A 24,952-nucleotide genomic window follows, 5' to 3' on the forward strand; every position below is an offset into this window, starting at 1 on the left:
TTTTGTATTTATCTATTTATCTCATTTTTAAAAGTTGAATAAATGCAAAATAATCGTGATTTCAGTATCGACCGACATAATCGTTACTATGATTTTTGCCACAATCGAGCAGCCTCTACTGTGGCATAATTACTCTGTGGTCACAGGACATGTCAAGATATGCTGACGGCACTGAAGCCCCTGACCTTTCCGCTCGTAATTTTCAGCAGCAGACGAGGCGAAGCTCATTCCGTCGCTCCGTGTAAGGGCATCGGTTAAACGCCTGAAAAGTTCATTGTGGGAGAAATAGAGCAGGTAGGAGACGGGGTGGATGAGAAATGAGGAGGGGGATGGGGGGTAGCTGAAACGTGGGAGTGAGGAGGAGAGGGGTGGCTGAAAAGCATTCCGACAGAAAGGAGGAAAGGAGGGAGGGGAGGAAGACTGGGTGACTTTGCCGCCATCTGCCTCCAGCTCTCTCCAGCTCCGTCCTCTGCTGCGGCAGGACAGGTGGCTGGTGGCCGCCCTACTTCTGCTGACTTCAGCCCTTTCGCTCTCTGTCCCTCTCCCCCCCCCCTCCATCCTCCTCTCCTCTTTTTTCCCATTCCTTTATCTCCTGCCGGCATTGTTCGGTCCCCACCGGCCCCCTTGCCGCTCAATTAGCCGGTGTAGCGGTGCGCTCACAGTCCCAGCCCTCTTACCACCACCACCCCCCCCCTCCACCTTCACCTACCTACCCTCTCCTTCACATCCATATTACCTGATATAGAAAAGGGGGGGGGCGCGGCAGGTCACAGGCATCGGAGATGGTCGTGCGTTCCCATTTCAATTTTTTTTTATAGATGTTATTTGGCCCTCGAGCTCAATGAGAGAGGGGAGGGGTTGTCCTTTTGATTTTTAGAGGACAGGTGGGAAGGACAGAGCTGTGTGTGTGTGGATGCATGTTGGGATTAGGAAGCAGAGGACTGGGCTCTGTTACAATTTAGACTGAAATGGCTCCTGCCAGGTCCCCCCCCCCCATCCTCCGCTCCTCTCTGTGCGCTACTGAGAGACCTTCTGTTTATATGTACACACACACACATATACACACACGCGCATACAGCCACCAGTGCGTGAAGCGCAGTGGCACCGAGCTGTCTCACACACTGTCGGGCGGCTGGTCTCTCTCTGCATCTCACCTCCAGCGCCTGGGTCTGATTCACATGACAGCTAAATGGAGCTGGGAGCAACACATAAAAACTGACCCGAATCCCCTCGCAGCCAAATGTCTGGCTTTTGTTTTCCTCCAATGTGTTTGTGTGCGTGTGCGTGTGTATGTGGTGCCCTACAGTGCGAATGCTTTGGTAACATATGCTCTCCCAAAAAAAAGAAAAAAATTAATTCACGCACCCAGGAAACCGTGAATGTTCAACTTGAGGTTTCACGCCGCAAAGGGAATTTTTATTTTCATTTCTCGCACTTCAGTGACGCTACATTTTGTCTATCATTGAGAGAGAAAAAAAGAGCATTATGGGAGTTTGTGTGTCTTTTGTATGAAAATGTTTCGTGTGTTGCCCGAGCTCTTTTGCAGAGCTAGCACACGCATGCAGAAAATGTAGGCCAGTCATATTTAATTCAAACGTCTCAAAAAAAAAAAAAGAAGTAACAGTCCTCTTTTCCACCCCAAAATTCTGTGGTTTTATTTGATTTATTTTCCCCTCCCCTTCCCCCTCTCACTCCTCTACCTACCTACAAATGGACAGCCTGTGAAGCACTCTAAGGTACGGTATGCTCGACTCGCATGTTTTGCAAGCAAGGATGCTCCAACCTGTCTCACATGTGCACACGGATTGTTTTGCTTGGATTGACTCGGACGATGCACTTTGTGTTTGTCATCCTTACATATTCCACACAGTCTTAACGGCAGCAGATGTTTTAAAATAACTGAGATGCCGTTAATTGAATGATAATGGAGGTTACGGTGTGAAAAGTGCGCTTGAAGTTTGAAACGGATATTTTCTTTGTGCTTGTTGCATTGCTGTCGATGTGGAAAGAAACGTTTTTTTAAACACGAAAAGGCTCGGGTGTGTGTCATGATACTAACTCATTTTTTTTTACTGAAGACTGTTCTGATCAAGTTATGTGAGAAACAATCACGCTCAGTCACTCGGGTAAAGATTTGTCAGCTGAATTGTGAAGTATTGATTGTGCTCGCTGGCTTATGTTTTTTTAAAAATTTGTTTGTTTTTCCTTTGGCTTGTCACCGTGGCGTGATCATTATTGATGCAGTTGTGAGTGTATGTGTGTGCATGGTTTTTAACTGTGCCCACCCTACCTGCACTCCTCCCCCACCCCCCACCCCTTCCACCTCCTCCTAGTCCAACACCAAGCTAAAGCTCGTGCGGAGCCTGGCGGTGTGTGAAGAGTCCTTTCCTTGCCCCATTCCTGAGCCTTCAGCAGCACCTCAGGTAAAAAAACAAAAAAACCAACAAAAAAAAAAAACTGAGTATTTTATCACATGCAGAATTCATCTCAGTCATCTCATCAGTCTTGACGTAGCCCAGTTTTTTTGACTTTACAAGCCCACATGTGCAGCGTTAAAGCACCAACTGACCCAGGATCGACTTCTCATGTCAGCTCATCACAGTCGAGCCAGTTAGACCTCTTGATGCTTGATTAGCAGCCTTCATCTGACAGCCGTGATTAATCACACCCAATGAAAACATCACACCATCATCAAAAACAGAAAAGTGCGTTTACTTCTTTAAATCAACTTTTTTTTTTTTTTTTTACGCTGTATCTCAAAGCAAACCCCCACTCCAATCAAACTTTCTCCATTACATGCCACTCTGCACAGCTGCTGGCATGTTTCCACACACACACACACACACACACACACGCACATATATATATCCACACAGGTGTGTCTGTTCAGGGCATTTCAGCCAGTCAGCACCGAGCCTCATAACCAGAGGGCGGTATTATTCCCACAACAGTCTCGCATCGTCTGCACTCACACAACGTCGTGTATTACCGCCATCAATCATGTCGAGGAAATTACAATTTCCACACGTCAGCTACAGAGAGCTGCCGAGCGCTCTAATTGAATACTCCTGATACCCCCCCCCAACCCCCTTCTACCCCCCTCTGCTACTGTTATTGGGGCCCGGAGTCAAGGCTCCTCTCAACAGAGCTCTGCGGCAAACTAACCTAGAGGGGCGAGGTAAAGCAATAAAGGAAGAGGAGGAGGAGGAGGGGGGAAAAACACATTAGTGGATTTCACATTCAGCTGTAAGATCACAGATTCCCATTCAAACTTCCCGATTATGAAATTCACCGTAAATCACCGTGTGACATCATTGTCTCCACTGTCAGTTTGTGAGATAGAACAAGGCCATATGGATCTATAGGCTGCGTCCAAACTGTCTCCGCATCTTGGAGACAAAACAAAAAAAATACACATCCCGGCTGTCAATTCCAATCAATGGTCGATAGTCAGGAGGCCTCTGAATGCACACTGTACTTGTTTTTTTGTTTTTAGACTGACAGCACGTTCATTACATATTCAGAAGACCATCATTTTCCCGCTGTTTTTCCTTTATCTCGAGGTAAATGGATGTCAGGAAACAAATGAGGCAGCTCTGCAACAGCTGCACATCAACCGGGGCGGCTTCCACGCGACGATTGCCCAGGGTGGCTTTAAAGCAGCAAACATCGCCGCTTATTGCCAGGAAAGAAGAAAAAGAAAAGGGAAAAAAAAAATCCTTTTGCTTTGACACGCACGCACACACACAAACGCGCGCTGTCACTCGAAATCGTTTTCACTTTCTCGCCCTCTCTCTCTCTTTCTCTGTTTCTCGGCTCTGGCTCAGGCAATTAGTCAGTGGCGGCTCTCATTAGCATATTACATTTTCACATATATTCCGCGCGTCTTTAAAAAAAAAGAAGAACGAAGGAGAACGTAGCGTCTCATTATCTTGCTCCGCAGCTGTTAGAAGGGATCAAACCGGTGACCTTTTTGTGTGGTTATGAGCTGCTCTCCCACCACTCGGTCAGCCTTCTCTCGCTCAGTTCATTCATTCATTTCTCTCTCTCACACACACATACACACACTCACACTCACAGACTCTCTGATGTTAGCTTTCCAGAGTTGTGTTTAATCCACTTATGGTGCACTGGCAACCCCTCTCCTCTATTCAGCCTTTCCTTTTCAGCCTTTGTAGAATTGCCTGAAAAGCAAATCAGATATTGCTCCGAGTGTGTGAGTCTCTGTGTGTGTGTGTATTTGTGTGTGTCTGTGTGTGGTGAGGAAGAGCACAACTGGGGTAAACCAAGGCCATTTTTAATACATCTCACAAAACATCCACACCAGACTGCAGCACTGTCAATTTCAAAAATTATTTTTTTACAGTTGGAGAAGGATTACCACTCAACTCCTCCATTCTGTTGAATTTTAAAGAATGAAAATATGCTGTGTTGTTTCATTTTTTTGGGGAAGGGGGGGGGGGATTCATGTTTTATTCAGGTGGTTTTAATAAAAAAACAAGCTAATCAAGCAGATTAATTGCCACAGTGCTTTTGGAATTCATGGACGCAGGCGCATTATTACTGGCAAGGAAACAGGTTTGGATGATAAACCAGGAGAGTTTATTAAGTGTCTTACGGTGGCCTATTTGCCCGCACTATTCTCTAATTAACCTAGAACCTCAGGCAAGATCACAGAGAATTAAAAGCCTCATATTTAATGCCTCCTATCTAAATTAATGCCTCGTGTCTGCTCATCAGTCAGAGCAGACCCGGGTCACATTTAGAATTTGACGCTTCTGTAAAATGCTGACATTAAGCCCGATTGCACTTGACTTGTGTGTGTGGCAACTTAGTCTCCAAAATGGCAAACACACACACACACACCTCTATTTTTTAGTGACGTCAGCCAGAAGGATTTCAAATGCATACCTCTTCTATCCATCAGCCCTTTTTATACTTTTTTTTTTTTTTGCTCCGTGAACAGGATGGATTCCTTCTGCAGCCCTTCGAAAAGGAAGAACGAGCGGCGCAGGACCAGGCTGAGAAAGAGGACAGCTCCGACAAGGTGGACAAACCCGAGAAAACACAGAGGAAAATGCTTTCCAGAGGTGAGAAAAAGCAATTAAACCCGCGGCGAAGGGCTCAATATAGATTTTTTTGTTTGTTAGGCGTCTCTTTTTATTATATTTAGGTATTTTAACACATTTGCATCCTTATGTGGGACAGTGAGAGCTCTGTTAAATATATCTTTAAGTATTTATAGTACAGTTTGGTTAGATTTAAAGGTAGAAACCTTCATGAACATCAAACAGATTTGCCATCGCAGTCACAGGAGCTGAAATATTTCCATTAACACCTCAGCTTTCTTTACATCATAAACACCTGAGGCCTCATTTATAAACATAGCTTAACCCCCCCCCCCCCCCCCCCCAAAAAAAAAAAAAAAGACTTGAAAGATGCATGCGCCCCCACCCCCCACCCCAATCTGAAAATTGAAATCCATATAAAGGAGAACGTGTGCACCTGTAGAAAATAGATTGCTTCTAATATCATTTTGGTGAGTATTGGTGACACTGAAGGCGTCATTGAAATGAAGCCAAATGCCTTAATGATACTTATCACACAATTCATGTCACTCAGCCAAATTACAGCCTTCTAATAATTATATCCTTTACCATGTCATGAACACGAACATCCGATCCTAAACATTTTTTTTTTTTTTTCAGTTTTTTTTCCAGGCTCAGTGCCCTCCAGTTTGTCCAAAAGCACTTCTCAATTTTAAATGATATCTCATTATGGGCCGATAATTGGCGTGATTCAGTTAATTGCGACAAGCTCAAGGTGTGAAGCAATTATACAGATTCCCACAGGCATATAAAGGTGTCTAGTTCCCTCTGTGGAGCAACACGACTGATGAGGCAAGGTCCAATTATAGAAACCAGACACTCACCGAGGGGAACAAGCTCTGGCGTCCCCAGACTCCCACTGATGGGTCGTATCCTTGTTTTTTTTTTTTTTTTTATTGCTAAAGAACATGTGGTTTTTATTTTCTTTTTGTGGGTTTTTCTTCATTCTTCATTTTAAAACCACTTTTTCATATTTTAAACAGTTCAGCTGGCAGCATTTTCCTGCTGCGCTCTCAAGCTGCCAGATTTCTTTCATATTCGTCACGCACCACCAATAACAACCAAATACGATGTGACCCTCGGTGAAGTTTCTCTTTTCATACATGCAGTCTTTCTCCTTTCAGACAGGTTGAATGACAAGCTGATGAATTTGCATATCAATTTTCACAAAGGAGTTTCATTAACTGTTTATCATTAATTTGGGGAGTTAACGAGGCGGAACATTTCAAGTTTCTTGTCATCCATACAAAGATAGTTATATTGAGGCTCATGGTATATTTGAGCTCATGAGCGTTTTGAGCTTTATGCGTAGGTAACATTTAGGTTTGAATCTTTGCACATCTGTTTTTCTTAATAAAATTTGTGATGTCTTAACTCCAAAGGTTACCCCTCTTAAACAAGATTTATGTCTCTCTCGGTTAGATTCCAGTCAAGACTACACAGACTCAACTGGCATAGATCTCCATGAGTTCCTGGTCAACACACTGAAGGGCAACCCCAGGTATACTCATCTCACACACCTTTTTGACATCTATTGAACTTAATGGCCAACTCACATCAGCATATAAAATGGCAAAATTAAAACTAATGGATTCACTTGAAGAAAAAATGTCCCTGGATGTTCATCATAACTTTAGTGAATTTATACCATACCTTAAAAGCTGAGTTGCACCATCAACTTTTATTTAACCAATAGTTGATGATACAAATGTCTTCTGAATAAACTTGTTTGTTAGCAACAAGCTAACGTGATTGCTAGCTCGTTAGCAAGCTCACTAGCTCTTCAAGTCTCCACTCACCCTCCCCCCTCTTCAGTAACTCTGTATTGAATGATGTACAACCTTGAGAACAATGCCAGGGTGGAGTAAAAAGCACGGTATATAAAACATAGAACAAAAATGAGAGGTATTGTGACTGACTAGCGTTAGCATGTTCAAAGCTAGCCCCATTACCATTTCTTCAGTTTTGTATTTTCTGAAAAATGAATACCACACATGGTCTTTAAAAAAAAAACTTTTCTAAACTATAAACCTATAAATATTTGGTCCACTACACAACAGAACATTTTTAACCAGTTTCCTAAGTTGTTATATTAGACGGAAAAAAACATCTCTCCTCACTTTTTACAATGTGAATAAACCTTTTTCAATATTTTATATTGCTGTATTATGCAAAACAAGCCAGGCAAGGGCATAATAAAGGAGATAATATAATTTCCACCTTAGACAGTAGTTCCCTGTATGCTAACATTTTAGCATTAGCTCTCTACTGTAGCTACAGTATTTTTTCTAACTTATGCTGCCAATAGTCACTAAATCGGCAAGTTCATAGAACCAGAGATCCAATAATTTCTCTGTGATACTTTCTGGCCTTCTAGGGTTGTTGTAATTGCTATGTGAACATTGGCAATCTTTCTTATATTATTGAATGAACCCAATTTCAAAGTGTTTGACATGTCTCAATAACAATCTTTATTTCGTGTTTTTAGGGATCGAATCATGCTACTGAAGTTGGAACAGGACATCTTGGACTTCATCAGCAATAACGAGTGAGATATTTTCATTCAAGATATTATTAAGCACCTGCTCTACATTAAACCAGAGGAGGATACATTAATTAGTCAACCCAGCTGCTACAGTGTGAAAGAGAACCTACAAACCTGTCCATTAAAAGATTCCTACTAAAGTTGTCTGGAAGATAACGGAGCTCTCTAGAACGCCAGCACAGAAGGATCTTTACACTTTCAGATGGGCCGTGCTTGATGTCGGACAATTAAGACAAGCAGCTGTTCATGGTCCCAGTTGCTTCTGTTCTCTAGGGTCTGTAGCCCTGTTGGGATGTGTTGCGTCATTTTCAAAAGGGAGTCTCTTAACTTCCCATTGGCTTTGGTCTTCAAATTCACAGTCATATTCAGCCAGAATTATAGAAGACCTACTTTAAAGTCCACTCCAGTAAACTCATAGGTGCTTTGAAACAATTTCAAAGCACACGTCATGTTTATTGCCATATTATTTATAAAAGAAGGTAAAGATTGAGCTGTCAAATCATTAACACACGCATTTCTTTTGCTCCTCTCTCTAGAAGCCAAAAGAGAAAGTTCCCACCCATGACATCCTACCACAGGATGCTGTTACACCGAGTGGCAGCCTATTTTGGCATGGACCACAATGTGGACCCCAGTGGAAAGTCAGTGGTGATCAACAAAACCACCAACACTAGAATGTGAGCTTCTCTTCCTGATCTTTTACTCCTTTAAATTCAAATCTAGAACAAAATGATACTATTATTAGACAGATATACAATACTATTACTTTGCCATTTAATTGGTGGCAGTAGCAGGTGAATTTTCTGCAAGCATAAGCCGTTGCAATCAATGGACAGATAAGTCAGTTTCCTGCTCTGGTTGTTGGTTAGCATATGTTGCAGTCAGCATATGGCTGAAATTAAGCTGCCACTAAAAAACTCTTGTAAATTCCCCCACCACCGACAGACCCGATCAGAAATTCTCAGAGCACATCAGGATGACAGGGCGGACGATTTCAGAACGCTACATCTCAAACGAGACAACACTCCAGCTTTGATCGTGAAGACAGCACGGTAGGTGTTTTTTTTTTTTTTTTTTTTCGTTCTTTCTTTTTTTTCCCTTTCCCCCCAAACCATGCTGTCACTTTCATTTTTGACATGTTGGTAAGAGTGGGACAATCTGGCGTCCCTGACATAGCTGCTAAAGAAGCGTGTTTCTGTGTGTGTGTGTGTGTTTATGTGTTTGTGTGTATGCGTCCTTGCCAGATTCGAATGCGTTTGAAAGCTGACAGGAGGAGCAAATCGATGGAGGAGAGGGAGGAGGAGTACCAGCGCGCCCAGAGAAAGGATTTATGCACATGATGTGAGAGCTGTTTGTGTAGGCGGGGGGTGGGGGAGGAAGGGAATGGGAGGGGGCGGGGTGCATGTTGCACAAATCTTTGTGTTATTTCTTTTCATGTGCAAATTCAGTAGTTTTTTTTTTTGCTACCAATTACCACTGCTGGATTTATGAATTTATAGATGGGGGGTCTGTAAAGATCTTTTGTGGAGATGTCAGATTTATTACTAGACTTGCATGTCAGATTTATTAAGATAGATTAAGATGACAAATGGATTCATAATTCAGTCAATTCATGAGGGGAACAAGAGGGTTTTTTATCACAGAAAAATAAACATAGATATGATGTGTGTTCTTTAAATTGACTGGAAGTTTCATTTTCATTGACAGGGAGAACACTTCATACTAGATAGAAGGTAAGTAGTAAAATGACTTTGCTTCACCTCTCATTGAGTCATCATTTTGTTCCAAACAGCTATATCTATTGTTAATGATAAATTGTCACTTAATTGGCCCAAGTACAGCCGATTCATCCTTTTAAAATGTAACTTAAGCACTGCAGGTAGCTGCTGCTTTCAATGACGTTCAGTCACTGTTATAGTTTGGCTGTCAGAGTAACAATTAGAGTCAGCTCTGTCATGTTTTTTAAAATGGTGGAGATCTCATTTTGTCAGCGGCCGCTTTTGTAATACCTCCTCTCCTCTCCTCCCTTCAGCGCTCAGGATGAAGACGCATGCATGAGCACCCAACAGAGGCGGCAAATGTTCAGGTGGGTCCACCCCCGTCACACATCATCCAGCTTCTTTTTTTTTTTGTCAGGCTGAACCTGCAAAAAAAAAAAAAAAGCAAGAAAAAAAAACCTTTGAATCGCCGTCTGTCTTAATCTGCTCGCACAGGAACAGGAGTGCTGATCTGAGGATTTGTTTTTGCTGCTCGAGAAAGCTCCTATTAAATAGGATCTTCTGCACAGGCTTCCTCATGTAGACCAGCCTTTTTTTGGACCAAAGCTTGCCAGTTAAACCATGAAACCTTTTTTTTTTTTTTTTTAAATGTCATCTGTTTTTGATCAAGCATAGAAGAGTACATGGCAGTGATGTTTTGTGGGAAAAGAGGCAGTCTCACTGAGGATAAATCAACAACAGCTGAATGAAATTTAGACTCTACGTTGACCAAGTTTTAAGAATTTATGAACATTTACTTGACAAATTTGGCATTATGAGATGAGAACAGGTCATTTTTAATAGGCATTATTATAATATTCAGTATATATAAGTTCAGTTTTATGCATGTTTCATCCCACACACACTTTTTCATGTGTATTTGTGCTGCAAAAGAGTGGGATCATTAATTGTAATTAGTGAAGAATTACCTTTGTAACCTGCAGACACTGTTAATGTTTGCAGAACTCGAGTCAAGACTTTTTATGCATTTTAAAAACAAATACATTCAAAATGATTACGTAAGCTTAAACAGTATCCTTCGAGACATGGACTGACAGTAAAAGTCTAACAGGAGACTCTCTTCCCGATCAGGTTGCGGGCCAGCCGGTCAGGCGCCAGCAGGCAGAGCAGCTCCGAGACCGAGCCACGGCACGGCGAGCCCCGGCCCTGGAGCAGCACCGACAGCTCGGACAGCTCCAACCGGCTCGCCCCGCGGCCCCCCATCACCAAGGCCAGCAGCTTCAGCGGCATCTCCCCCGGCCTGGTCCGAGGGGACAGCACGGCCAGCAGCAAGAGCACCGGGAGGCTTTCCAAAACAGGTAAGAAAGACCCGCAAGGGGACAACTGAATGTATCACCTCCTGCAAACGTAGACACTAATTGGCTCAGATGGTACCTTACTAGAGCAATGTGAAATACAAAACAAAACTGCATGTACTTGCACTTTAGAGGTGTAGCAGTCAATAATCTGCCATCTACAAACTTTTAATGAATTGTTTTTCCGTGGAGAAACCATCATCATCATGTATTATCAAATTCTAGTGTATTGACGGCTTTGAAATGATGCAGATTACATTGTCCCTAATGTACAGGTAAACTTCATTAATTCAGTCACTCAAAACAACAGAGGAGACCCCTCTGCCACAGCGCGACTAGGAAACATTCACTAATTAGACGCTACTCTGGGCGAACGGGAACAAAAATAGACGAGCTTCAAGCAAAGTCCTCCGGCGTTCAGAGCACCCGAGGTCTTATCAAAACAAGTGTTTGTCATCCTGCCGCGGTCAATAAAGTCTGCGTGCCACCCTACAGCCGGACAGCTGTCAAAACTAATTACCATACAGCAACACAGCGATGGAGGAGGCTCTTAAAGAGTGTGGTGTAAAACCTAGCAGTGAGGAGTTACTGCATAATGTATAAGTGGAAGCGCCGGGAAGTGCAGAGATGAAGTCAGTGCTGCTCCCAAACTGCAGGTGCTTACTCCACAATTAGATCCATTTGTAAGTTGATTGGTTGAGATTAGATGAGACGTGTTCTCTCCACGGCGAGCTTTTGTCTTTATCTGTGTAGAACTCCTCAGTTGGGCCCTTTTTGCTCTCTTTTTTTTTTGTTCCCCGCCATCATTTCCATCTGGCAGTTTTTTAAAAAGTTTTTCTACTAGGTAGCAACCTGAGCAATTTTATTTTATTTCTTAAAGTTGTTAACGAGGTGCCACGCCGCCCTCGCTTGGTATTTTCGGAGAATGAGTGGAGGTGCATTTACCCCTCTCTCCTCAGCCCTTCAATAACCTTCTATTCCAACAAGGCTGCACATCACCTCCACCGGAAAATAGCAGCTAATATATAATAGAGGCTGAATTCATCTCAATCATCTGAAATTGAAGTCTATTATTTCTAGACTTCTTTTTTTTCTTTAATAATTTCAACATTATCATCCAGTTTTTGGTTAAAGTATTTCAATTTCCTTTCACTCAAGTGGCTTTAAACCAGATACTTTACTTTATAAATACCAATAGCAGCTGTTAATAATGAATTAAAAACCGAGAGGTCACTGCTCCATAATGAGTACTATTATATTTGATACTTTAAGTACAATTTGCTGTATGTTAACTGAAGTAAGATTTCAACTTGTAATGCTCTTACTTAATTATCTGAATACTTCAGAGGAAGAAAAGAAAAAACATCTTTGTTCTCGTGCCTAAACGCAACATCATGATGCCAGTCCCTCCTCCGCAAAAACAAAAGGCTCGTTTTTTTTTAAGGAAGCCTCTTGACTTATTTTGCTCGACATTCTGTAATTACACGGGGAGTAATCGATCACAGACGGCGCACAGATACCAATTTTTCCATCAACAGTTCTCCTCAAAAGAGCAGAATGCAGCGCAGCCTCGAGAGACGCAGCATTATTTGCGAGAGGCACGACTGCAAATGTTCTCCCCCTGCTTCATTATCACCATCGTCTCTTCCACCCACGTGAAGAAGCAACGAGCTCAGAGCAACAAGTTAATGCTGCTCCTGTCAGAGTCATTCTGGGACATGTAGGAAGACGTTTAACTCCTGACTCTTTCGGGGGGGGGTTTTCCGTTTTCCCCGTCCTCAGGTTCTGAATCGTGCAGTAGCGTCGGCTCTTCGTCCAGCTCGCTATCCCGTCCCCAGCTGCCTCTCCCGGTTTCCAACTCTACCCGCTCCAACATGCCCGGCGCGCCCTTAATCCACCCGGCTGCCGACACGAGAGGCTCGGGACACCCGGAGATGATCAAGAGCGTCCCTTCGCAGCTGCCGCCAGCCACAGACACACCGAACTATTACGTGCTGTCGCTGGAAGCCTCAGGGATACCGCCTGGCAGCGTACTGGTCAACCCACACACAGGTTGGTGACCAGTTCTTCCTCACGGCCAGAGTCTGATACTAATGGAAGCTCATGGAAGATGTTTAAATTATTAATAGGCTCGTGAATATATGTTCCACTAAATCAAAAAAATCAGCAACTAAAAAAAAAAAAAAGATGTCTTTCTCGAGGGTGCTGATCCAATCTTAATCTGCGGCATTAAATCAAAGTAAATTTTTCCCAAAATAAATGTTCCTCACTTGTAATTTTCTGCACCGCTTCATGAATATTCATGAGTCGGTGACAGAAATTACAGATTGGCATGAGCTTCACTCGGTTTGTCTGTCAAATTAGTAGTCCTTAACAAAGCACGCTGATCAAAATGCATTGAACAGATGGGAGAAATCTGTAAATATTCATCATGGGGCCTAACAGACACAGTTGTGCACTTTTGGGCCGCGAACTGAACTCCAAGCGCTGCCAAGGTTGTTAATTCCTGTTGACTCTCCTCTCATGTTCCATGTTTGGGCGTGTCCTTCACTGTCACCACGGCGCATAATTCAAGTGCGTTTCCTTTTGTATGACGCTGAATAGATTTGTGTGTGTGGACGTTTCGCATCACTGTGGTGTTTTTTTTGTTGGTTCTCATATGAATTTAATTTGACAGGAAAGCCTTTCATCCATCCCGATGGCAGCGCTGTAGTTTATAACCCGGCCGGCATTGCCCCCGCTGCTGGCAGGAGCCCAAATCAGGGGAAAACCCCACAGCAGCCAATCCCTGCCGCAGGCCAGCAACAGCCAACCAATCATCTCCACTCCCAGGTCAGTAGACGGGGCTACATTTTTCTGCAGGGGATGATTTTTCTTTTCCTCATTCAGATTGAATTCATATACAAGCTAACTCTTTCAAACCTTACTAACTTAGTAGTGTTGACATGGGAGCTCATAGTAGGATGGCAGGAGCTTCACTAACACATTCACATTGACCGTTCGCTAAACCCCTCCCCCAAACAGCAGTTACCAATCATAGCTTAACAATCATCTAGGTTTTTGTATTTCTCCACATTTTGAAGTGATGTGAATGTTGCTTCAGTAACACAGATCATGTGCATTTAAATAGCTTAAAGGGTGCTGTTCTCCCAAAACACAAGCAAAACAGTAGAGAATAATAGGATTAAATAGTGTGTTTGTCTGCTCTAATGTTAGGGTTAGGGTTAGCATGTCCGGCTACTGCCTTCTTCAGCAGCCACAGCCAGTGTTACCTGAGACAGCATCACATTTACCAAACACACTAGTTAGTCTTCATTCTAAAAGCATTTTCTCATCTAACATTAAAAAGGAAACGTACTGTTTCAGAATACAAACATTAAAGGTAAATATAACCTCAGTGTTGCTTATCCAGCTGTGTAATCTAAGCAGCCAAACAAGTTATATTAGAATGGAATATAATTATCTTATTTCTCTTCATTATACTTGACACAAGAAAGAAGAACAATGCTGCCTCTTTGTCTGTCCTCTATTTAATTTATTAGCTAGTGGGGATGCTGAATTTTGCATGAGATATGTAGCTTTAGCCTTATATAATGTATGTAGCCATTACGTGCATATTTAAGAGCCTTTTATGGGTCAGCTGGAAACATTAAAGTTAGCCGGAGTCAATGCGTTCAACCAACTTATGAAGTTAATGTTAGCTTAATTAACTAGCTCACTACAGCTAATAAAATCTGTTAGCAAAATCAGTAGTAGCTGCTTTTGTCAACTTCTAGCTAAAATCAAGGACTAATTATTTAAAAAATGACCAAGAGTTTTGATTGGTTAATCTTCCAGGGTAGCAACAGTAGCTAAAGTGGAGACGGGGCTTAGCGAACAGTACTTTTGAAGCTCCCACCGTTTTACTATCCTTCACCCAGTCTCATCTCTTGTCCTTCTGTCCATCCCCTCTTCCTTTCCCCTCCTCAGCCGATCTGTCCTCCTCTCCAGCCGTCCTCTGAGCCTGTCCACCACCCAACGGTCTCTTATCCTCTTCCTCCTCCTCCTCTTCCTCCTTCTCAGTTCCTGCCCGTCTGTCATAACCAACAGTACACTGTGGTACAGAACTTCTTCCTTTTCTTCCATGTTTTTTTTATTATCCTTCCTCCGCTCCATCTCCTGTCAGAGCCGGCTCATTAAGAGTTTACGTACAGACTTTTCTGTCAGCCATTAAATTAATAAATGAAACTCTCGACACAGAAGTCCAGAAAGTAAAAAAAAATAAAGAATAAAATGTCCTTGGCTTGAGTCGAGGCTAAAATACTGTGAGTTCTAATTTGACCCAGGTCTTCATCACTGTCTATCTGTGTGCCTTTAACTCAGCTCCTGAATTAATGGTCTTTAAAATCTAGCTACACAAATGCCATTCTAATTAATGTGGGGTTTGCTACATGAGGTTTTTAGATTCATCCACTGTAGTCTTGGTTTATAGAAAAATATGATTTATTTCACCTTGAAAACTTAAAACAGTCTTATTATCCCCTCAATTAAGTATTCATTTAGCCTTTTTTTACTTTTTGGTGTATCTTAATCCAGCAGGGGCCATTACCCACATATATAGATCATGTGGGCATTCAGTTAACCTCATTTCTGACCTGGTTTTAGTGAAATACATGCCTCTGTGACTAATTATGCCTGTGGAAAGTTCCATTAATATTTAATTCATCACCAGATGTTAGCACTGAATAATCCATGACTAAAAACACTACTTTTCCAACAACATGTCAGAATTGACCCGGACTGGCATGCTGGCGGTGATCTGGATAAATAGTTCACTTTAGACTGCTAGTCTCCGCAGACCTGGGTCCGATTTAGACTCCGAAGCCTTGAAGTGGAAGTCGATTTAACAAGCGCTTTTGATTTAGCGCTTATCTTAGAAATCAGCTGACTGTCCCTTGTGGTCAGGCCATATGGATCCATATTCTGAAGGATTAAAGTGTTTGTGAGCAAGGTTCTGATTGTGAGTGCCCTTGTGCTGCATGTTTATGTCTGTTTATATCTGCTGCCGCATTTAGTTCCTGTTAAATATTTAAAGATCTCCTCCAGACACGTTTTAAGACCTATATAAAATACGCTGTGTCTGATCGGTTTGTTCCACAGGAGAAAAAAAAGTTCAATTATCTTGTTAAAATCTTTAAAATGACATCTGCTTCTTCTCCCTCATTAAAACTTCCAGAATCTATAAATATGCTAATACATTTAAGCTCAGAGGTTTATCAGTGGGACACAAAATGTCTCCTACTTTACTGAAAAGTCATTTCTCAGTGTGTGTGCACTGGAGGCTTCAAGTTTCTACATCACACTTGTGCAAGTTGAGTACTGGACCAGGATTGGCTCCAAACTAGTTGTGATGTCAGAAATCATGCTTGTAGGCCTGCCCCTTAAATTTGGCTTTTCAATGAGCTCAGAGAAACTTCCAGCAGATGAGTGTTGAAGCTCACACTGTAGGAAAAAGAATAAAAACATATTTTTGAGTGGAATGTGTCTTTAACACTAACAGCATTGTGTTAACGAGCCTGTCTCTTCTCCAGCCTGACGCCCTGAACACCCAGTTCGGTCACATGACTCTGGCGCCGCAGCAGCAGCACAGCGACACCGGCGCTTCAGCCCAAGACGCCCGCCACTATCCTAACATATACCACCACCACCACCACCCCTCCACCATGCTACTGCAGGGAGCGCCTCCGCAGCAGCTGGCTGGCTACATGTTGGCAGGGCCATCTGGAGGACACCCGGGGATGCTGCCAGGTCAGCACGTCCCGCTCCAGACCCAGGGCCCAAACCACGCGTATCACAGCAGCACCCCAGGCCCCTCCGCTTTCCCCGGGTCCACACTGAACCAGCAGCTCCTCCAGCAGCACACCTACATCCAACAGCCTGTCCAGCAGGTAGGTTGGAAATTTAAAAAAACAGTGCTGAACCTGTGGTGATTTGTCCGTAGGCTTCGATTATGACTCACTCCTGCAGCGGAAACCTGCTTTATGACTAATCCTCCACATTCCTCCTGTGAGCCGCTGCTGTGAAGTGGATTCAAATAGGGCTACTTGTGTTTATGTGTCCCTTCCAGATGTCTACGTGTTACTGCTCTTCAGTTCACCACCCCCACTGCTCCAACCAGCAGCAGCAGCAGCAGCAACAGCAGCAACAGCACTATCGGTCCCAAGTCAACACGCTGCCCTATAACTGCCCTCAGAGCCAAAACCTGCCCCACCAACAAGGTACACACACATTTTTAGAGAGAGATTCATGTAAATTTAGCATTTAAGACGATCTGTCAGGTTAATTTCACTCTCCATTCATGGATCATTTGCATCCCGCTGCCCTTTTTTGTTCTCTACATTATTCATCAAATCCAATTAAAGTTGAGTTGTATGACAAAACACACCTGCATGCCAAAAACCAGCAGGTTCACCCCTTTAATCCCCCCCCCCCCCGAGTCATCTGTGATAAAGTAAAGATGTACAACTTGTTCAAATAAGGCTTTGAAACAGCGGTGTGGTGGATCTAAAGACAAATCAAAGGCTGTTTTTAATGAATGAGGGCTGATGTGAGGCAACAGATTTTTCCTTGAATTTTCAGCCTCCATGTGGCCAAGAGCAAAGCACAGCCTCATTGCTGAATCCAGAGTCATAGCGTATCACCAGACTTCCTCAACTTTCCACCTATAGCTCTCAGATGCCATTTTTGTTGTTGCGCTCCATGTTTCTTCACAAGGGAGCCTCAGCAGCAGCAGTCCAGCAGCTTTAGCAAAGGACACATTTCTCTCCCTTCCTGTCCTCTCTGTTTGTTTGTTTTTATGAGATCAGATGTCTCCCCGGGAGTCATCCACTTGATTATTCTTTCTGTTTTTTTGTCCCCCCCCTCACCACAGGAGTTGAGATTGTTAGCTCCTGCTTTGCCTCTGTCTCACACACACACACACGCACATGCACACACTCGCCTAACTGAATGTAATGTTTTCACATTTGTGTATCGCACGCACACACACACACACACACACACACACACACACACACGTTCCCTGTAAGTGGCTGCGGCACTATTCTGTCATCTGTAGGCTGCAAATGCGGCTTCCCTGCTGGGGACCCGGGGAATAGACAGCGGACAAATGAAGCTGCCCTACAAAGGCAAAGGACAGCAATTATTTCCCAGGGAAACCGGGGAGAAAAAAATGACTTCAGTGCCTCATTTACCTTCAGTTTTTTGCATTAATTAAAACATATATAATCATATAAGACCATGGAAAGGTAACAGTATTGCAGCTGGGTTGCACACATAATAAATAAGTTAGCAGTGGCATTTCTCTGTTGGCTCAGTCGGTGTCCATAGAAAAAAAAAAACCTGCCACTACTTTTATCACTTGAATCAGTCACTATGTGAGCACTGAGCTTCAGTTTGAATCATGGTCATTCTAGCAAAGCATCTTATGAGATTATAAGAGAAGGGACTGAAGCATGCGCCTGCCTCCTACTTGCAGGTGGTGTTAGAGCATACTTAAAAGGTGAATGGAAAACTCCTTTTCTAATAAGAATGAATAGAAATTTGATTTGGTTACATAACAAAGGTGTACAGATTCATTTCAGAATGCAAGTATCCATTGAAGCAGGTAAACTTTCAGCTGTTTGCGTAAAGAAATTGTGAATCAACACCTGAACTGAGTAGATATCACATTTTATTGATATGAGATGCACCTTCAAGACAAGATCGCCTTTAGATTCTGTAGAATTCAATAAATTGGATTTTTAAGAAGCACCTTTTTTAACGATCAGATACCAGAAAGGAAACCGTATGAAGCCTGAGAGGCTGAACGCGGGGCCGGGACACTGTCTGAGAGGCCTCTATGAATCTCACAGTGAACCGGTCTCTTTTTCAGCCCCCTCACTCCTCACCTGCAGGACACACAACGGAGGATGAAAGCTCGTCTTTGAAATATTTTCGCCTTAACCTCTCCTCGCTGGATGGCTTTAATCCCTAAGCTGCAGTGGATCAGCCGCATAAAACTGTCACCCTCCAAAAAACAGGACGGTAACGGCGGGGGGTGGAGGGGGGGGGGGGGGGGTTGGCTGAGACAGTCAGGGTCATTATCTACCTCTGAAGAAGTCCCGCTCGTCCTCCGCCCGCTCGGAACGGAAACAAATCCGGCGCGTTTTGATATTACGGTCATTTCATGCTCGGTTTGTGAGTGAAGGTGGGAGACGCGGCCTGATAAAAATAGTCCTCCGCCTGCCGTTTTCCCTCGCGGAGCACTTTCATTGTCTAGTTGTACTTTTCTCCCAGGGCGGCAGACTGTAAAGACACCTTCACAAAAGGACGTCCTTTCCTTTTGTCACTTTGGATTACTGTGTGTGTGTGTGTGTGTGTGCCTGTGTGTCACAAGGGACAGTATTTTCAAATGTCTTTTTTGTCACCTTGACATTTAAGTGCCCCCCTCTTTCCTCCTCCCTCCTTCCTCCCTCCGGCTAGGAATAAGCGGCGCCATTTTAGGCCTTTCGGAAAATGGCCGGAGCCGCGTTTATGACTTTGTGTCGTCTTCTCTGTGTGTCATTTTCTTCTCTAAATGGGTTTTTAACAAGTGCTGTAGACATGTGATCCCATTTTCTGTTTACCCCCATTGAACTTAATCATTCACTGGAAGTGGTTGGAAGTGGTTTTGTTTTTGTTTTTGTTTTTTTTCTTTGGAGACAGAGAAGGCCACTCAGGTTGCAGGTTCAGACCACCGCAGGCTAAATCAAATATATTGACTTTCTCATTTATTCCAAGTGCCTCAAACCTGCTTAGCTGTAACAGCTCAACTCCCCCAAACCGAGCCCAGACTTCCACAATCTTTCACTCTATTGTTCTCTCTCCGATGCCTTCTATGTTTCTTTATTGTGACTGTTTTAACAAGAAAATGACACATTCACATCAGTAGAATCTTGAGCTATTTCCTCATTAAATCTTGATAACCGAAGCTTTTATTCATTGTTTTGCCACGTTGCATTTTAATTGCGGCGCTCTCCTGTCAGACTTTATCACCACATTCTCATCAGGCTTCTCTCTTTTCATTTGGTCACAGCGTTGTGCCTTTTCTTTCTCCTTTTTCTTATTTTATTTTTGCCTCAGTGCACCAAGCCGTGATGCCAAACCCAGCGTCCAGCTACCAGACCGTAGTGGGCGTGCAGCCAACACCCAACCTCGCTCTCACTGGCAACCAGCAAAGCAATATGGGCAACCAGATGCAAGGCATGATGGTCCAGTACCCTCCAATGCAGTCATATCAGGTAATTTTGAGGACGGGGGCGCCAAACGCATGAATATTACAAGACCACAAATGAAGAAAATCTCATTTTGTTGACTGAAATGTGCAGTTTTTTTGATGCTATTGTTGCTCTCAAAGGACGCTGCTAGTAGCTCTGTATTGTTTGAGGAGAGACGGGAAGAGTAGAGAGCCTCAAAAATAACAATGAACACTTGATTTTAATGAAAACCAGTGTTCATTTTTGAGTTATTTGCTCCTAAGATCAAGAAAAATACAAAACACATGCAGTGCTTAGATATATTGATCTAATAACTGTCTGAATATGCTTACATTTGCCAATAAAGTCACTATTCTGTGTTTTGTGGCTTTATTGGCTTGATTTCAATGTGTTGCTTTTTCTTTTTTTCTTTCTGTAGCAGGTTTCTGTGCCACAGCAGACGTACCAGCAGCCAGTGTTTGTGTCCTGCCAGCCAGGACAGGGGGCAATGGCTGTCGCTGGCATGCAGCCCTGCTACAGCCTCCTCCCCCCCAACCAGCACACCACCATGAGGTACCATCACACTGATTACACACTGATGCTCCACACATGTTCAAAGAAATAATATATAACAAAGGACAGATATTATAGTAGGAAGTTATGCACTGCACCACACAGAGATAAACATTAACAGTATAATCATAGACAAACACATTATAATGACATTTTAACTGAGGGTAGTATTTCTTTAAACCAGTTTTTTCCAAGCTGACTTTTAACATGTGATGAGAATGTGTCTGTTGATCTGGCAGAATTACTGTGATACAGAGTCAAGAGGCTTTAAAAGAGAGGCATGTATTTATACAGTATGGCAGCATCAGCAGAAAAACATGATTTGTCTTTATGCAGAAGTCCAATTTTCTCCTTTTCATTTACCAGCCAGATGTTCCTTGTGCATCGTGTTATCCATCCAGATTCCTCAAATATTTGTTACAATGTTAAATGTAAGTGGAAGTGTGCTTAAATAAAATATATGAACATGTTAGAAATTGCATACTTGTGTTCCACTTATATTAAAATAAATACCTGTCTGCACACTATAAATGATTTGTAACCATTTCATCCAACTTGACTCAGCAAACCTGAAAGTTTCTCACCAATTTTATATTCAGGTCCCAAATAAATATATGTTGAAGTTGCTGCAATTTCACACAGATCAATACTTTATATTTGTATATGGGAGTAATGAGTTGAAGGTAATATTTCATGTTTATGTGTTGTTACTAATAAAGTTCACATTGATTCATTTAATGATGTGTATAAAGCCTGAAGGAGATGTTGTCTGGTTGCTTTTTTTAACACCAAAATTAACTCAAGTCATATTTACACTGCAATTAAACTTCCTCTGATTTATGTTTGCACTTTCATAACGACAATTTCTAATAGCTGAAGAAGCTTTAATCAGTTTTAGAACAAATTATTAGCTCGTCTGCAGATGTACTTTGTCCCAGAAACCTATTTGCAGCTACTCGATGCTGTTTCTCACTCCTGAAGGTGCCTCTTATTTATAGACCTAACAGTCCTGATGAGTGAATCCCCAAAGCACCTGCAAGCCAAGGTCATCTTTGTTCACCGTGGGAGGGGAGGGGAGGGGAGGGGGGGTTATTACCGCCAAGCTTTCGGCGAACCGAGCGTACAGTTGATGAACGTCTACTCTGAATCCGACGCCCCTTCTTCCGAGAGCTTCAGTCATTTCCCTCCATTTCTCGGCTCGTGTGGAGTGGTGCTCGCTCTCATTATAGCTGATTGATAGAACTAGTTCACAGAAAGCAAAACATGTAATTAGTTTCTACCTCCGCGGACTCGATCAATCTAGATACCGGCGGGTGTAGCGCTGCTGGGATCGTACAGTACACATAACAAACAGCAGACATGAACGCAGCAGTCATCACCTGCTGGAGAACAATGCAAAAGATTTCACACACACACACACACGCGAGCAAGCAGAGGTCACTTTCTCATTGTCCCAGCTGTGAAATGAGGCTGCTTTAGTAGGGCAGTCTGTGGAAATGATTTATGCGGCAGCTTTTTTGAACAGCTCCGGCTTCTCCCACGAGGACCAGACTGTCCACCTGCAGCCTGCTTTTTTTTCTTTCTTTCTTTTTTACACCAGCTGTACACCAGTCCCTGCAGGCAGGTTGCTTACAGAGCAGAGCGCCTACTTTGCAGATAGATGTTAAAAAAAAAAAGTTCAATTTCATACATAGAAACCCACAGGTGCAGTGTTAAGCTCCTGGAGATTTTAAACTATGCAGGCAATGTTTTTCTGGTAACTTCTCAGGTTCTGCAGCACCACATGCACTTAACTCTATGTATATATGTGTGTGTGTTCATTCATTCACAGTTCTACAGTGAGTTTTCTGCCCGCCCAGATGATGGAGCAGCTCCAGTTTTCTCAGACGTCGTCCCCTTGCGTCTCCCAGCAGCACCCAGGCCAGCAGTACGCAGGTACCAGGAGAAGCACCGCCGCCTCCACTGCACACACTCCTTATTTTTCCCTCCATCTCTCAATGTCAATAACCGCACAACATATTCCCTCATAGCTTCAGACTCCGGGCTTCATAATGAAATAATCTTCGCCGGGTTTACTTTGCCTTTGTATGCGTATGATTAGATTTACACTCCGGATTTTCAAAATGAAAAAAGAAGGGAAGCGAGGTGATGACGGTTCCCCAGAGATCAGATGAGTGAAAGTGATTCCGGACGAGAGATTAAAACAGCGAGCGGCCTCAAATGTTACGTCGACAAGAAGAACCCAAAATGTATTTTTTGCTACAGTGGAAAACTGTTAAAGTAAAAAATCACTGATGTCATGAATCCTCAGATTTTCTATCAAATGTGAATGTCAGCATCTTTGCAGTGAGAGTTATGCTTCGGTGGTTTCATTGTGGATGCCAAGTCTATGAAGAGTGTATCTCACAGGTCTGACAGCAACAAGAAAAACTGATATCTTAATGACACTCATCGCTTGTTTGAGTAATATTTATTCAGGCAGCCAAATAAAACATCAGAGGAAGGCAGAAAATGTTGAAAGTTGGAGGTCTTCTTTCTTTAAGTGTATTATGTTTGTGTCATGTTGCTGCTGAATAAATATAATAGTTAAAAAAAGAGAGAATACGTTATGTGCTACGATGTTAAATGAAACATACAGATCATGTCAGGTCTGAAATATATCACTACTATCAACAATACTAAGATTTATTGTTAAATTAGGAGATAAATGGGCTAAATCACCAAAGTGAGTCTAAAAAAAATTATAAAAATGTAGAAGCATGTTATGAAATATTCATATTTCTATGTATTGGCTGTTGTGTTTTGGCCTTTAGAAGCTCATTGAATCTGTGTCCAGAGGCCCAGGTGGGGCGGTCTCCTTACTAATGACCTTTATTATTCATGTCTTATTATTATGGGCGAGCAATGGAGGGAGCCATCATTTCCAGCTCGTCAGTAATGAGGTCAGATGAAGGTCTCGCGGCAGCCTTACCTTACAGCGTCACCAGTAAACATTTTTTAATTGGCTAGGCCGGGGCCCAGAAATAATTTGCAGATTAAGTCCAAATATCCAGCGTCCTTGCTACAGTTAGCAGCTAGTAATTCATAAATCAACATTTGCGTCAGCTGTGCAAAGTTCGGGATGCGGTTTCCACCTAATGTGAGCTTTATGTCGACAGAAATGAATTAGATAGATTTTATTTTTTAGTTTATAGAGCAGAAGGTTGCATCTCAACCTTTGATTGTTTTTTGTTGTTGTTTTTTAAAGTCACATCAGTCACGTTCACGCGTCACAAACTCATTAGATAATTGGATCTCCCGGATCATCTTTAGCGAGGGGTGTAAAAAAAAAAAGGCGGGGAATGGTCTCTGTTATTGCAGCTACCAACGCGCCATCATAATCAAGGCTCTTAAAACCTAATTGCTCGGCAGCGAATAGTATAAGAGCAGCGCTGTTTTCACTGATGAGGTGTGTAGCTGAACAAAAGTGCTGAAAAAGGAGCTTTTTTGGGGGGCGGAAAACACATTAAGTCAAACAGCCTGTCAGTTCAGGTCTGACGCATAAATGATGAGCTCGTGATGAATTTATTAAAAAATAGGTAAACATTTTCTGTAAAATTAGACATGAAATTAAATCTCATCCCATCTGTCTGTACTGATTTGCTTCTTGTAAACCAGAACGCTCCATCAACCGCTTCTTCCACCTATTTAAAAAAAAAAAAAATGTAATGTGTGCGTGTTGCAGGGTTGTTACCCCCGGCCCCCGGCAGCGGCATGGTGATGCTGCAAATGACGGCGCCCCGGGCCCCCTCCCCCTGCCAGCGGAAACAGCCCAGCCACAAACACCCGGGCCCCGAGCACCAGCGAGGCCGCAGGCCCATGGAGCTCCCCCTGCCTCCAGACAACACCCAGGTACAAACGCTGCCCGAGTGCATCGATCAGGACAACCACACCAAAACTACACTATCGACTGTATTAACCTTTTAAAAAGCTTATGGCGGTTGACTTTAACGGGTCCAATTAGCTCGGTGGCCCAGAGACTTAACAGCAGCAATTTCCAAATAATTGTAAAGTAAATAATAAATCTGCTCAGCTGATGTTTGCCACACAGGACAATGCAGCATGTGTCAGAAAGTTCAAACGCTCATAAGAAAGCAATTTGGAAGCTAATTTAAGTTTGGTTTGTGTGAGTCTGACAGTGACGTGAGAATTGTCCCCTTGAGCCACACCACCACCACCACCCCCTTCCCACACACACACGCGCACACACACCCTGCTGCTCCAGGCAGGTTAAATGTCGTAGCAAATGAAGTCAACGCTGCCGTAACCTGGAAATGAGGAGAAAATAGTCCTCAGCATTAGTGTGTAATGGTACATTAGAGGAGCTAATGTGAATGGAATGGTACATTAAAGCAACAGC

The 24,952-nt window shown here is 43.0% G+C and overlaps 1 protein-coding gene across 1 annotated transcript in view; it reads left to right on the plus strand.

Moving 5' to 3' along the window:
* The window catches only part of LOC133976267 (R3H domain-containing protein 1), a 47,002-nt gene that overhangs the window by 17,600 nt on the left and 4,450 nt on the right, over nucleotides 1–24,952 (plus strand). Inside the window, 20 exon segments of the mRNA XM_062414430.1 lie at nucleotides 4,967–5,090; nucleotides 6,531–6,609; nucleotides 7,597–7,656; nucleotides 8,190–8,330; nucleotides 8,599–8,624; nucleotides 8,627–8,676; nucleotides 8,679–8,705; nucleotides 8,898–8,969; nucleotides 8,971–8,994; nucleotides 9,361–9,386; nucleotides 9,686–9,739; nucleotides 10,503–10,729; nucleotides 12,509–12,778; nucleotides 13,404–13,558; nucleotides 16,297–16,653; nucleotides 16,833–16,983; nucleotides 19,868–20,025; nucleotides 20,420–20,553; nucleotides 22,385–22,488; nucleotides 24,278–24,444. Of these exon segments, the coding sequence (XP_062270414.1) occupies nucleotides 4,967–5,090; nucleotides 6,531–6,609; nucleotides 7,597–7,656; nucleotides 8,190–8,330; nucleotides 8,599–8,624; nucleotides 8,627–8,676; nucleotides 8,679–8,705; nucleotides 8,898–8,969; nucleotides 8,971–8,994; nucleotides 9,361–9,386; nucleotides 9,686–9,739; nucleotides 10,503–10,729; nucleotides 12,509–12,778; nucleotides 13,404–13,558; nucleotides 16,297–16,653; nucleotides 16,833–16,983; nucleotides 19,868–20,025; nucleotides 20,420–20,553; nucleotides 22,385–22,488; nucleotides 24,278–24,444 (2,406 nt within the window).

The sequence above is a fragment of the Scomber scombrus genome, chromosome 24, assembly GCF_963691925.1.
Source record: "Scomber scombrus chromosome 24, fScoSco1.1, whole genome shotgun sequence".
Lineage (NCBI taxonomy): Eukaryota > Metazoa > Chordata > Actinopteri > Scombriformes > Scombridae > Scomber > Scomber scombrus.